Source organism: Rhinolophus sinicus, chromosome 17, assembly GCF_057876585.1.
Source record: "Rhinolophus sinicus isolate RSI-liver-muscle chromosome 17, RSI-T2T, whole genome shotgun sequence".
NCBI classification, from domain to species: domain Eukaryota; kingdom Metazoa; phylum Chordata; class Mammalia; order Chiroptera; family Rhinolophidae; genus Rhinolophus; species Rhinolophus sinicus.
In genome coordinates, this window is record NC_142517.1 from 213,567,466 (window position 1) to 213,579,203 (window position 11,738).

The 11,738-nt window shown below is 57.9% G+C and overlaps 2 protein-coding genes across 3 annotated transcripts; one reads left to right on the forward strand and one right to left on the reverse strand.

The window, feature by feature from the left end:
- The first annotated feature begins 382 nt into the window (after nucleotides 1–382).
- On the forward strand, nucleotides 383–4,601 carry RTP5 (receptor transporter protein 5 (putative)). 2 transcript variants are annotated; one of them, XM_074316724.2, is made up of 3 exons: nucleotides 462–598; nucleotides 2,164–2,251; nucleotides 2,445–4,601. In XM_074316724.2, exon 3 carries the CDS (start codon nucleotides 2,545–2,547, stop codon nucleotides 3,742–3,744), a length of 1,200 nt encoding a protein of 399 aa, XP_074172825.1. In that variant the 5' UTR covers nucleotides 462–598; nucleotides 2,164–2,251; nucleotides 2,445–2,544; the 3' UTR covers nucleotides 3,745–4,601. The 2 variants fall into 2 exon arrangements, with proteins under 2 accessions (XP_019575010.2, XP_074172825.1); XM_019719451.3 differs by lacking the exon at nucleotides 2,164–2,251 and having other exon boundaries at nucleotides 383–598.
- Nucleotides 4,602–7,526: 2,925 nt separating this feature from the next.
- On the reverse strand, nucleotides 7,527–10,987 carry FAM240C (family with sequence similarity 240 member C). The gene is made up of 2 exons (XM_074318961.2): nucleotides 9,992–10,987; nucleotides 7,527–7,963 (listed from the first exon to the last, which is right to left on the reverse strand). The coding sequence occupies exons 1-2, from the start codon at nucleotides 10,153–10,155 to the stop codon at nucleotides 7,846–7,848; spliced, it is 282 nt and encodes a 93-aa protein (XP_074175062.1). The 5' UTR covers nucleotides 10,156–10,987; the 3' UTR covers nucleotides 7,527–7,845.
- Between the last annotated feature and the right edge of the window lie 751 nt (nucleotides 10,988–11,738).

Sequence of the window (11,738 nt, forward strand, 5' to 3'; positions counted from 1 at the left end):
CACGGGACATAAGACACAGATGATGAAGGGGAGAGCGTGGGGCATTGTCCGGGGCACGGCGTGGAGGGAAACGCCAGGCTTCAGGTGACATGTTTAGCATAGTTTCCTGTTTGTGACAAGAGCACACGAATATCTGCGTGTGCACGTGCAGCTCCGCTACCGTCTCTGGGTGGCCGGCTGCCCCGCAATGTCATCACCTTGGATTGTTTTTCCTTGTCATTTATCTGTTTGCTTCTCATTTGTCCTAAAGAAAATGGATTGCTTGCGTGATTAAAAATATTAAAAAAAAGGATAAGAAAAACAGGCCTGTTTCTCCTTTCTCTGAGACAAACCGGTTGCCATGGAGACTGACCGGTTGTCAAGGCAGCGATGGGCGGGTGGGGCTGCAGAGGCGTCCTCCAGCCAGAGCTGGGGAGCCTCAGTCCGCACTGCGGCCCAGTGCCAGAATGGACGGGGTGCAAGTGTGGGCCCGCACATTGGCCCAGCTGATGGCCAAGAGTAAGCCGCAGGACACCTGGGAGCTGGTCCCCGACGAGAACTTGGCCTTTGGTCACGTGGACGGCGGAGGTTTCCAGTACCGGCTGAGGGGGCTTTCAAGGTGCGGTGGAGGGTGGGGCCTCTTGCTGGGTCCTGGGGGTGGACAGGGACTGAAGGCTGCTTGACCACTGGCCCTAGGCTGGGCCTGAGTCCCAAGGCCAGGCTGGGTGCGTCCTGGCACCTGGGCATGTGGGGAGGGGCATGTGTCCGTCCTGGTCTTGTCCCCCAACAGGTGGGTGGCTGGGTGCTTGTGATCCCTCTCAGTGGCAGGCAGAGACCCTGCCTGGCAGTGCTAGACCCCTGGAGTCCAGGGGGGCCTTGCCAGTTGGGGGCTGGTGGGGTGATATGGCCACCCACTCAGGAGGGCTCCATCGGCGTACGGCGCATCTCCTGGTCTCCACGGCAGCGCTGATGTGAGCAAGGGATGGGCAGGGGCCTGCGGCTACCACCCAGCCCTACACTGCAGCTGGGCCTGAGGGACCGGAAGCTGAGAGGTGCACTGAGGGGCACAGCCCTCGAAAAGGGGGAGCTGTGCCCCGCCTGGGTCACAGGCAGAGTGGGAGGCCATTTGGGAGTCCTGGTGGCCTTGTGTCACTATGTGAGCCTCCATCTTCATCATCATCGTCATCATTGCCATGATGACAGCTGTCAGTACAGTGGGATGACCCAGACCTGCAGAGCCCCCCCCTAGCCAGGCACCCCAGTCCTCACAGGGAGCTGGGAGGTGGCGCAGTGGGGGAGTGGGCCTGACTGCCGTGGAATGCTGGCTTTCTCAGGTCTGAGAAGCACGTTAAACACCTGGCTGTTCCCATAGCCAAAGCGAAGAGCTGCTCTAAATGGCAGGTGAGGACGGGGACACGGCCAAGCAGGTTTTCAGTTTCCAATGGCAACACCAGCTGGTGGGATGGTCACAAACACAGCCTACATTCTTCCACCCAGCCCTCCGGCACGTGCAGCTTGTGAAGTGCTCATTAATGAAATCTCAACACGGTTGGTTGTTCGGTCCTCAGGGCACTCTCCACGTATAGGCAGTCTCCCCAGCCACTTGTGGCTGCAGGCTGGCGCAGAGGCAGAGCCATGCCACAGTCACGGAAAGTTCCAAGGACAGACCCGCAGGGCTTCCTGGGAACATTCGGAGCCTTCCCACGCATGTGGGTTCCCGTGCCTGCATGCATGTGCCACACAGGGGTCACTCGTCTGTGACCTGAGGGTCTTGGAGAGAGGCCCCACCTGCCCGGCCCTGGGACACGCAGCCTCAGATGGCCTGGGGCACCAGCACCTTCACCATGTACTCTCTGACCCGAGCAGCTGGCCCTCTTCCATGCAGGGGTGGAGTGTGGCTCCCCTGTTCACACGGTCAAAGCCAGAGGGCCCAGGACACACCTCATCCTCCAGGAACCCCCGCCCCTCCACTGTCTCCATGCTTGTCTGTCAGCTGCGTTGTTCCCATCACACAACCCCCTCCTCCATCCCCATCACCCAGGCCCCTGCCTCCTGGTTTTACTTCCTGTCACCTTCCCTCCCTGGGGTGGGCTGCCCCCTCTGAGGCCCCATGGCCCTTTCCTCAGCTCTGCCTGTCTGTCCACCACAGATGCCTTCTTTTCATCCTCTCACTGGTCTCCACAGGCCTGTGTTTGTTTTTTGCTGACATTGCCTCAGGACACTGAAGCTCCAGGTCATAATATGACAGAAATGCAGTAGCTCGCAGCCCCAAGTAAGTGCAGAGCGAGCCCTCACGTGTGTCAAGCCAGGCTTGGCCACCCAGCGTGCTTTGGTGCCAAACAGGCATTTGCTTCTCAGATTATGGGGTGCAGGCAAAGGCCCCACTCTGCCCACGAGTGGTGTGGGGCACCAGGGAGCACAGCCGCTCCGTCCCCTCCTCTCACTGCTGCCTCTGTTCTTACCAGGCTCCAGTGCGGCCGCTGCCAGTGGGGCTGGTCCTCGGCCCACGTGCACATCCTCTTCCATGTGTGGTGGGACGAGGACAGCCACCTGGGGCTGGTGAAGATGCGCGTGTGGGGCCAGGGCTGTCAGGCATGCCCGCGGGACGCCCGGGGACACTGCCAAGTGAGCCTCCTGAACGTGCGGCTCTTCCTGCACAAGCTGGTCCTGTTCGTCCTGCACAATTGCTACCGTGAGGGCCTCAGCTCCGACCAGTGCCCTGAGATCTGCTTCGGGGACCAGTGTGAGGCCTGCGAGCTTGGGGTCTGCTTCTTCCAGAAGCCCCCAGACCCTGCTTGGGGGCCCGAAGTTAGGAGCTGCGGCCCTAGCCAGGACTCTCTGTGTGGCAGTGGCCCCGTGGTCCACCGTGCCCGGGGCCGCACCCCCAGCTGCAGCACCGTGCCCCCTGCCATGCCCGACGTCATCAGAAGCCCCCTCTCTGAGAGCAACCAGTTCTTCAGCGAGGACATCGACATTGTCACCGTCCCCTTCTCCCTCGTGCGCACGCGCAGTGACAGGGGACTTCTAGGCCCTGGACGGGGTGCCCGGGGACCGCTTATCATCGACAGAGGTTCCATCTACCTGCCCGCCAGCGTCACAGCCACGTCCACGGGCAGGGGCGTCCTGGTGAACATCAAGGCCCCAATCCTCCACGGCAAAGGCCGCCTGCTCAGCAGCATCAAGCCCTTCCAGGTCACAGGCTTCATCTACAAAGGCCACGGCTCTGTGTCCTGCCCAGCTGGCACGCATAGGCAGGGTCCGGGCTCGGTCCCCGGCAGCAGCGGCCGACCAGCTGGAGAGGACTTCCTGCCTGTGTCCTATATCATTGGCCTCACAGAAGACGGTGATGGCTCCCTCACCTTCCCCTCGTCCTTAGCCCACGTCATCCCAGGCCCGGGCTACCCCTCTGACGTCAATGGCTCCCTCACCTTCCCCTTCGTCTTCACTGATGGGCACTGGGGACAGGGTGGCAGTGGCCTCATCCGGGTGGGACCAGAGCCCAGCCCCAGCTCCACGTGCAAGGGCTCCCTGACCATCCCCCTGTCCGTCCTCAGCGTCATAAAGCGGGGGGGCCTGCATGCAAGTGGCTGCTGCAGGAGCAGGAGGCACAGGCGCCCCAGGGCCCACAGGGAGCAGGGCTCCTGCTGGGGGCCGTACTTGGACCCCTACGAGGAGGTTTGGATCTGGGTGTGCATGGCGGCCTTCATTCTCTGGGTAATATACCTGTGCACCTTCAGCCCTGACAACTCCCAGCAGCGACTGTGAGGGTGACCCTCCCTCTGTGGTCCCCGCGCACCACTCTCGCAGGGCCGCGCCCACATGACGGTGCACACGGCCTGCCTGTCCCCGCTGGCAAGACTGCTTTGCCCTCCCTGAGCGGAGGCCTCTGCTTCCACCTCTCGCTTCTGTGTCCGCTCTCCTGAGGAGACTCTGCAGACATCCACGTGAGATTATTCCCCCAGTTGTCCCTGGTGTTCAGGTATATTTGTGTGAGTCTTACACTCCAATAAAGTGAAAAATGAAAAGAGAAAACCGTACAGCACTCCTGGGCTGAGCTGAAGCCACCACCTGAGAGGAAACTGCGTGCTAAGTGGGAGGGTGGCAGGGACACTGTGGCCCTGCAGGGACCGCAAGCACGCCAGCACGTCTTCCCCTGGATGGCTTCTGCATTCCCGCATGTGTGATGGGGCAGGAAGCCCAGGCCAACCCCTGCCGATCAGGTGGGAATCACCCTCCCTGTGCTGCCCATGGTGTTTTCCGGAACAGGACACGTGCCACCTGCCATGTTCCTGCCCCACCAGGACGCAGCGTGGGGTGGGGAGCTTCAGCCTGGCAGCTCTTCCGATTGGGGGGACCGAAGCCAGTCGGCACCTGGGCTGGGTGGAAGGTGGCGAGAAGGTGGGGGGCTGCTGGTCCTGCCACCTGCAGGTCGCATGGGGGGGTCCTGGGTCCCCTCCCTCCCCCTCTGGGACCCCGCCTCCTCCGCCCGCGCTGTCCTGCAGCGCCCCCGCGTGGCCGCTGGCGGGACGCGCAGCCCTGCGATGGTGGGGTCTGGAAGTCGCCGCTGCTGTTTAAGTGTTGAATCAGGCGGTTTCATTAAACCCAAACGGCACACATCACAAGCGTTTACATTAGTTTCAATGAATAATTAAATTTCATTTAGTTCATTAGTAATTAATTCATTAGAATTAGAATTCACCGCTAAGAACGACAGTGACTTCAATGAGCACCCCGGTCTGCTGACCGACCGTATGCGCACGCGCACACGTCCGCCTTGGACTCTGCTCCTTCACACCCTCCTCGGGGACTTCCAGCGCAGGGACGCCAGAGCCCCAAGGGCGGGCCTGGGCCTCAGCTCCAGGGACGATGGCGCCAGAGGCCACCCCTGAGCCCACACGGGAGTCCACCCCTGAACCCACCCCTGAGCCCTTCCTGTAGTCTGAATAACCAGGTTGGGCTGATTTAAATGTGTACAATAACTATTTTTGGAAACCGAATTAATAATAGAGATACAGACTGAAAAGTCTCTAAAAGGATTAAAGGCACGCACATTTTAAATGCAAATACTGCTCAGCCAAAGTTGTGGGGACTAAAAATGGGAACAATTTCCTGGCTTTTGGTAAATTTCCTAGTGAAGGGAGAAGAATCCAATTTCTTGTAGTCCAGGAGATGCACAGTGGACAGGAGCAGATGCACCCCTCTTCTTCTCCAGCAGGGGAAAGGAAGGGTGGGGAGGCTCAACCTGACTTTCAAGGCCTGGGGCCCAACCTGTCTCCAGGGCAGACTTCCAGGCCGGGACCAGGGGATGTGACCTAGCTGACAGCGTCCTCATTCAGAGCACAGCCCCTGCAGGTGCCAGATCCCCTTGCCCAAGGCCCCTCAGGGGGCTCTGGGAACCCACCGTGTGCAAACTGCCCCACCTAGAAAGCTTTTTAAGCACCTTTTCTCTTAGTTGAAAAGTCAGAGGACAACTTAACTTTGATTAGGGAACATATAGATCCTGTAGGACAGATGTTCTCATCAGCAAGGGTAGAAACTTCTAGAAAGTTCTAGGAAGTCTCAAAGCTCTCATCAGAAAGGGGCTGGGTCAGTGTGGGTGACAGTCAGGGCAGATCCTCGAATCCCTTGCTGGCCAAGGCAGGTCCCCACCCCCAGAGACCTTGCGTGGACTGGGCTGCTCATGGCCATGCTGCTTCGTTTTCCAGGCACTGGGGGTGGGCTTGCCCCCCGGCACAGCTGCTGCTGCTCACTGGGGGCCTCACAGCAACCACACACTTAGCGTGCTGGTGGCTTGAATGCTGCCTCCGTTCTGATTATGGAAGTGACAGGAGTGGAGCACTGAGTTAACAACTGGTTCTCCCCAAGTGTCCTTTCTGTGCGGTCCAGGATTACCATCCCTAGATAAGGGCAGTGTGAGGTTTTGTGCGTGGTCTTCAAAAGCCCCAATAATCTTTTCCATAGCACGTTTCATTCAACAAACAGCTGGGTCTGGCCACCGTGACCGGCTGTGACTTTGGCTGGTGTGTGGTTTTTAACCTTCCCAGCGATGGTCCAGGACCCCTGTGGCTGTACCTGGCAGCAGGGGGTGCCAGGTATAGAAGGGTGGCATTGTTTCTTTTAAACACAAGGAAATCATGAAAACGACACATACTTACTTTGGAAAAAGAGGAGAGAAGCAGATGGGGAGTTAGAAGATGACCCCTCGACCCCACAGCAGTGCCTGCTCACAGTTTCTCAGCGCGGAGTCCTCACGAGGGCCTTGGGGCTGGGGTCCCACCCACCGCACTCCCAGGCCCGCCCGCCCTCCCATCGGCTCCTTCTTCCTGCTCTCTCCTCCTCACTGAGCCCCTTCCAACCTGGAGTGTGGCTCAGCTGTGCCTGAGGAAGAGATTAATAACACAGAGAGTGAAGACATGGTTGGGAGACTGCTTGTGTTCATGTGGTTTTGGCTTCTGCCGTTCATGGGGGGTGATCGGGTCACTGAGATTGTGCCAGCTGGCCAGGAGGGCTCTGCACAGCTTCACAAGGATGGCCTAGTGTGCGTCCTCAGTTTACCGGTGTCGACAGCGGTGGTGCTCTAAGTATGTTCTCAGATAAAATTACCCTCCAACAACTTTTAGCTTTGCAAGTGTCAGTGACTCCTATTCTCAAACTATTTTGGGGGTTATTCACAGTCAATGGAATCTCCTGAATCATGAATGATGACGGACAGTTGGGGCGATGACTGAAGGAGCACGTGTTTTTCCATCTGTGTCGTAAGGGACCCATGCTGGGTTCTTCCCACATATTCCCTTGGCAAACCAAATGTACGTGCTGTGTGCCAGATTCCAGACCTTTCTTTCTGGACTTTCCACTTGCCTGTCCAGCCTGTGCGGTCAGCTCTGGAATGCCCTGCGAGGAATCTCTGTTGGGCACAGAAAGTCATTGCCTGCTGGTTTCAGAGTCTTTCTTTGATTAATTCTGGAGAGTCCCCATTCCGGGCGAAGACGGGGTCCTTCCCCTCCATTTGCCAATCTGATAAGAGGGTCAACACAAAGCAACCGAAACCCACAAGTGGTAAAGCCTAGAGAGATGACATGAGACCACAGAGAGTGCCACAAGCCAGACCCCAGCCCCAACCCAGCAGCTTCTGCACCACCAAGGGTGGAGGCCACAGTGGTCACAGCAGGGCACAGGCCAGTGAGACTTGGGTTACATTTTGGGTGCAAACGTGAGGACAGGCTCTGCGAGAGTCTGGGTCCTCATCAGGAGGTGAGACATCCCAGGTCCCCCGATGGCCTGGCCCCCACTGTGAGCTCACCCTCCTGCCCTTCCAGGGTAGTTACAGTCAACAGGGATCCGGGAGGGAGCCTGAGCATGAAGGGGGGATCCTGGCTTTAATGGCGTTCGTGACTTCTCCACACCTGAGCTTTTCCCACTCTAGAGGTAAGGGGATTTAGTTTTCTAAGGTGTTCTTGGTGACGGATGAAGTGTTGGAAGGACTTTTGGAAAATCACAAAGCTTTGTACACATCGTATAGGGCAGTGTCCTGGGGTTGACATTTGTGGAAATATTTTGAGCAAAGGTGAGGTACAACCAGCAGGCAGGAGATGGCCCGAAAGCCTTGCATGCACTTGCTTTCGATGGCTTGTTGCCAGCTAGTAATATCCAGGGAAGCTTTTAATGAGAGCAAACTTTAGAGAGACGAAGGACGTTTTGCACAGCACACCCAATCCAGTCACCATAGGTTTTATTGGCACCTGCCATGTGCTAGAAAAGCGAGCTGGAGTGAAGCAGGAGGAGTGTGCCGGCGGAGGCTGGGGTCCAGGCACGGCCGGCTGAGGGCTCTCTGAGCTGTTGGCTGTGTGTCTGCACCTGCGCAGAGCCTCAGGCTGCCATCTTGTCAGGGGCGTGGAAGGACTTGGCACCCTGCATGGATGGCCGCGGGGGGGCCTGCAGCATCCTATGCCTCTCCTCCAGCTTCTGGGCCCATTCTCCACGGAGCCTGGGATGGTGGCAATTTCGGAGCTATGAGTCAGCTTCAGGGACCATGTGCCAGCCAGGCTGTGTCTGTCGGCACCTGAGCATATGTGTGAACACAGCCGCCCCCTCACGGGCTGTGGGACTGTGGGCAGGGCTGCGTCCCCGTCCAGCCATAGCCGTGACCTTGTGGGGTCCAGGAGAGCCCTGTGACCTGGGCCAGGTCATGGAGGGTCTCACTCCAGACCTGCCTGCCCAGGAGGGAAAGCACTTTGCCCCGTGAAGCAGCCTCTGGGAATGTCTGTGCCCCAGAGAAACTGAGCTGTGTCCTGAGCTGCCAACCTGGTAAGTGCCCAGTTTCTCGCACAGGACCACTGGCTCATGCAGACCGGACACAGGCCCACGGTCGCTTGTGCCCCTCTGAGCGCCCTCTCACTGGGCCTTGTTCCCCAACTTTCTTCCAAGACCGCCCACCATCCTGACTGCCTCGGAAGGTGGCATGGCGTTGTGACGACAGCACAATGCGTGGAGTGGTCGGGCACAGAGACAGCCTGGTGCAGGAGTCCAGGCCCCCCAGACAACCACCCACAGGCGATGACCACAAGGTACCTTCAGGGTCGAGTGTATGGTTTGGCTTTAGAGGGTGGAGAGTGGGGTGGGTGCCCGGCTCTGGCTGACCTCTGGGCTTGGTGGCAATTTGGTAAATGGCATCCACTCAGATGGTTGTCCCAGCACCCAGGGACCTAAGAGAGGCAGGTGCCTCCAAGCAGCACACGGTGGCCCCAGGACAGCAGTGCCCACGGGTGTCCGTGCATGACGGCCACGTTTCTGCCCCTTCACCAGGTGCTGGTTGCTGATTGGCTGCCCCCAGGCCAGGCATGTAAAGCAGACGAATCCTAGAAACTGCAGGATGGCTGCGGGGTTGCCGTCAGAGACCAGGGCATGTCCCGGCTATGGCCTCCGGCCCCGGAACCAGCCACATCTCCCCACACGGGTACCGAATGTCATGGCCCACAGCCCTGTCCCGGTCAGCCCTGGACCTTGCTGACCTACCCAGCTTGAGCTGATGGCAGCCTATTGTCTGACCCAGAGCCCACTCCTGGGACCTGCACCCCTGGGCAGCAGACCCAGAATGTCCCAGGGCCTGATGGCATGAGAGGGCAGGGTGAGGTTCTGAGACCCCAGGGGGGAGCTGAGGCTGGGAGGAGGCATCAGTGGGGGGGTCCCCTTTTCCCATGTTTGGGGGCAGGGGGTTCTGCTGGACACGGCCCGAGGGGTGAGGTGGGTACAGCACTCGGTTCTGAGGGGCCAGGACAGGCAGAGTTGGGCACAACTGCCCCCATAGCTGGGCCACCACAGCAACCAGAGCTCTGGTGGCTGAAGCATCAGTCCAACCTGGTCTTGCCAGGAGCCAGGATCGTCCTCCCCAGCCCACTCCCAGGGCAGCAGCTGCTGGTGCTATCTGGAGAAGAGGCTGTGACTACTTTTGAGTTTCTGGCCACTTGAGTCTGTCTCAAGGTGTGAATTATGTGCTAATCCACTCTCCTAGCTGTCCTTGAGAGCAATTATCCTGGGTACACTTGGGGTGACCTAGGAGACCCCATCAGCACTAAGGCCCCTGCACTCAGTGGCAGAGAGAAGAGGGCTGTCAGCTTTTGGTGGGCAGCCATGCACACGTGTGGACGGGGGGGGAGGACACAGGGGTGTCTTTCAGCAGTGGGAGCAACTGTCAGAAAATCAGACCAAAGCAGGACACGCCTCCATGAAAAATTCTACAGCACTCAGGAGTGTGGGGATGGAGGGAGGGGTGTGGGGCAGAAGGATGGTGCTGGCATCCTGGGGTCTCCCTCTCTCCTACTTCATCTCTGTTGTGAGTCTGAAGCTGAGTTGATGTGGGTGGTGTTTCCTATGGGGCTCCCCTCCGCCTGCGTCACGGGATCTGAGGGGAGGGGTGCTGTCGCTGGAGTGTGGTGCTGTGTGCCTGGAGGCCTGAGGGCTGGGCCTGGTCCCGGTTGCATGCCGCAGCGACCCCCGTGCTGTGCCCTTAGCCCACCTGTCCAGGGCGCTCCTGTGCATCCTCACGTCCTCACTCTGCAGTCGTTCCGCGTGAAGCTCAATTTTTTTCTCCCAGAACAGCTTTAGCACGTCTGCATCGTAGGCTACTCTTTCTGGGAGCTTCCAAGTGTGGTTTTTATTCATTTTCTGGAAAAGGAACATTTATAAGGACTCATCTGGGTTGTGTGTGAGTTCGAGGGCACAGGACAACCAGCAGGTTCACGATAAAGACCCTGCTCTGCCCCAAACTCAGAATGTCCCTGGGTGTCCCGAGCACCAAGCAGGGGTGTTGGGAGTGGGACTCTCAGAGGGTGCACGGCTGTCTCTGGAACAGAGTCCTGAGTTTGTGGAAGTAGCAGCTGATGGCAACACCCCTTTTGAGCCTCGGTCACTTCAAAATTTAAATGATGATCCCCTCTTGTGCGTGTTTGCTGTTGGGAGATCTTAGGTAAAGACGGTAGGATGAGGCTTAGCAATTTAAGCCACCACATGCAAGGAGAGTCTCATCCACCAAGTCAGACAGACCTGACTTTTCAGTCGCTCCTCAGCCAAGCCGGTGGGTCTCCTGGTGGCGGGCGTCCTCCGAGCGAGCACCGTCTGCAGGCCGCACACCGAGGTCTCTCCTGTCACCTCTTATATGGGCTCTGTGACACGGCACTTGGCATCACTGCAGTTCCCAGGAAACATCAGCTGCCTTTGGTCTGGCTGTGGTCCCTGGAGACAATCTGGCTCCCAGCACACACTTACTGGTGGGCACACGTCCCTTGGCTCCTCCTCCAGAAATCCAGAGGGCAGCTCCGCCAGCATCCTCTGCTTGGCTCGCTCCCTGCAAGATCCTGTTACCAGGGGGACAAAAACGCCTTCTCCTGATGGCTGATCTCAAGACTCCTTGTAGGTGAAGGCTTTTAAAAAGCAGTGTGCAGCCACTCTCTCCCCTGGATTTTAATCTGTATGGAGAGAGTTGTATGAACGGATGGTCTCCAAATAATACACTGATTATGCTTATGGTAAAGCAGCAAGATCGTAAGTAGCCTTTTTCTTATTTTTTAGTGCATTGTGAAATGTTTATATTGAGTATGTATTACTTGTGTAATCTGAAAATCAGAGCTAAAGAAGGAATTTGGGAGGACACATCTGGCAGGACACACCTGGGAAGACACACCTGGGAGGACACATCTGGCCCCTCAGCTGATGCTTCAGCTCTCCCTCTCTCCTGAGATTCCCAAATTCGGCGAATGACTCAGGATGACCCACTGGCACCAAAGAAATCTAATGTGCACCGTTTTGAATAGACTGTTCTTGCCAATAACGCCTAAAATGTAATAAGGCAGTCAAGGTCAAGTGTCTGTGGAGAGCTGCAAATGGGACCCACCTCTCCACCCTCCAGCTGCCTCCCAGTCATGATTCTGAGCCTGCTCCCTTCTCCTTCATCTGCCTGTGCCCACTGCCTGTCACTTATGCACAGCATGTCCCAGGGGCCCCCTTGCCTCAGTGTCTTCCTGCATCCCCCTTGCATGTGGTCCCCATGTTCTGTAGAGAGAGCACCCTGATAATCACGCCAGCTGTGGAATCCTGGGGACAAGGTGAATGGCCCACGATGATGAGCCTGCCAATTCCGTCATGGAAATGGGTGTGCAGTGGGGCTGGGACCAGGGGCTGGAGGGCACCAGGTGGCTTGTTCAGTGGGGAAATGGAAACACAGGAATGTGCACAGGACTACACCAGACTTGCAAACAAGATGGCAG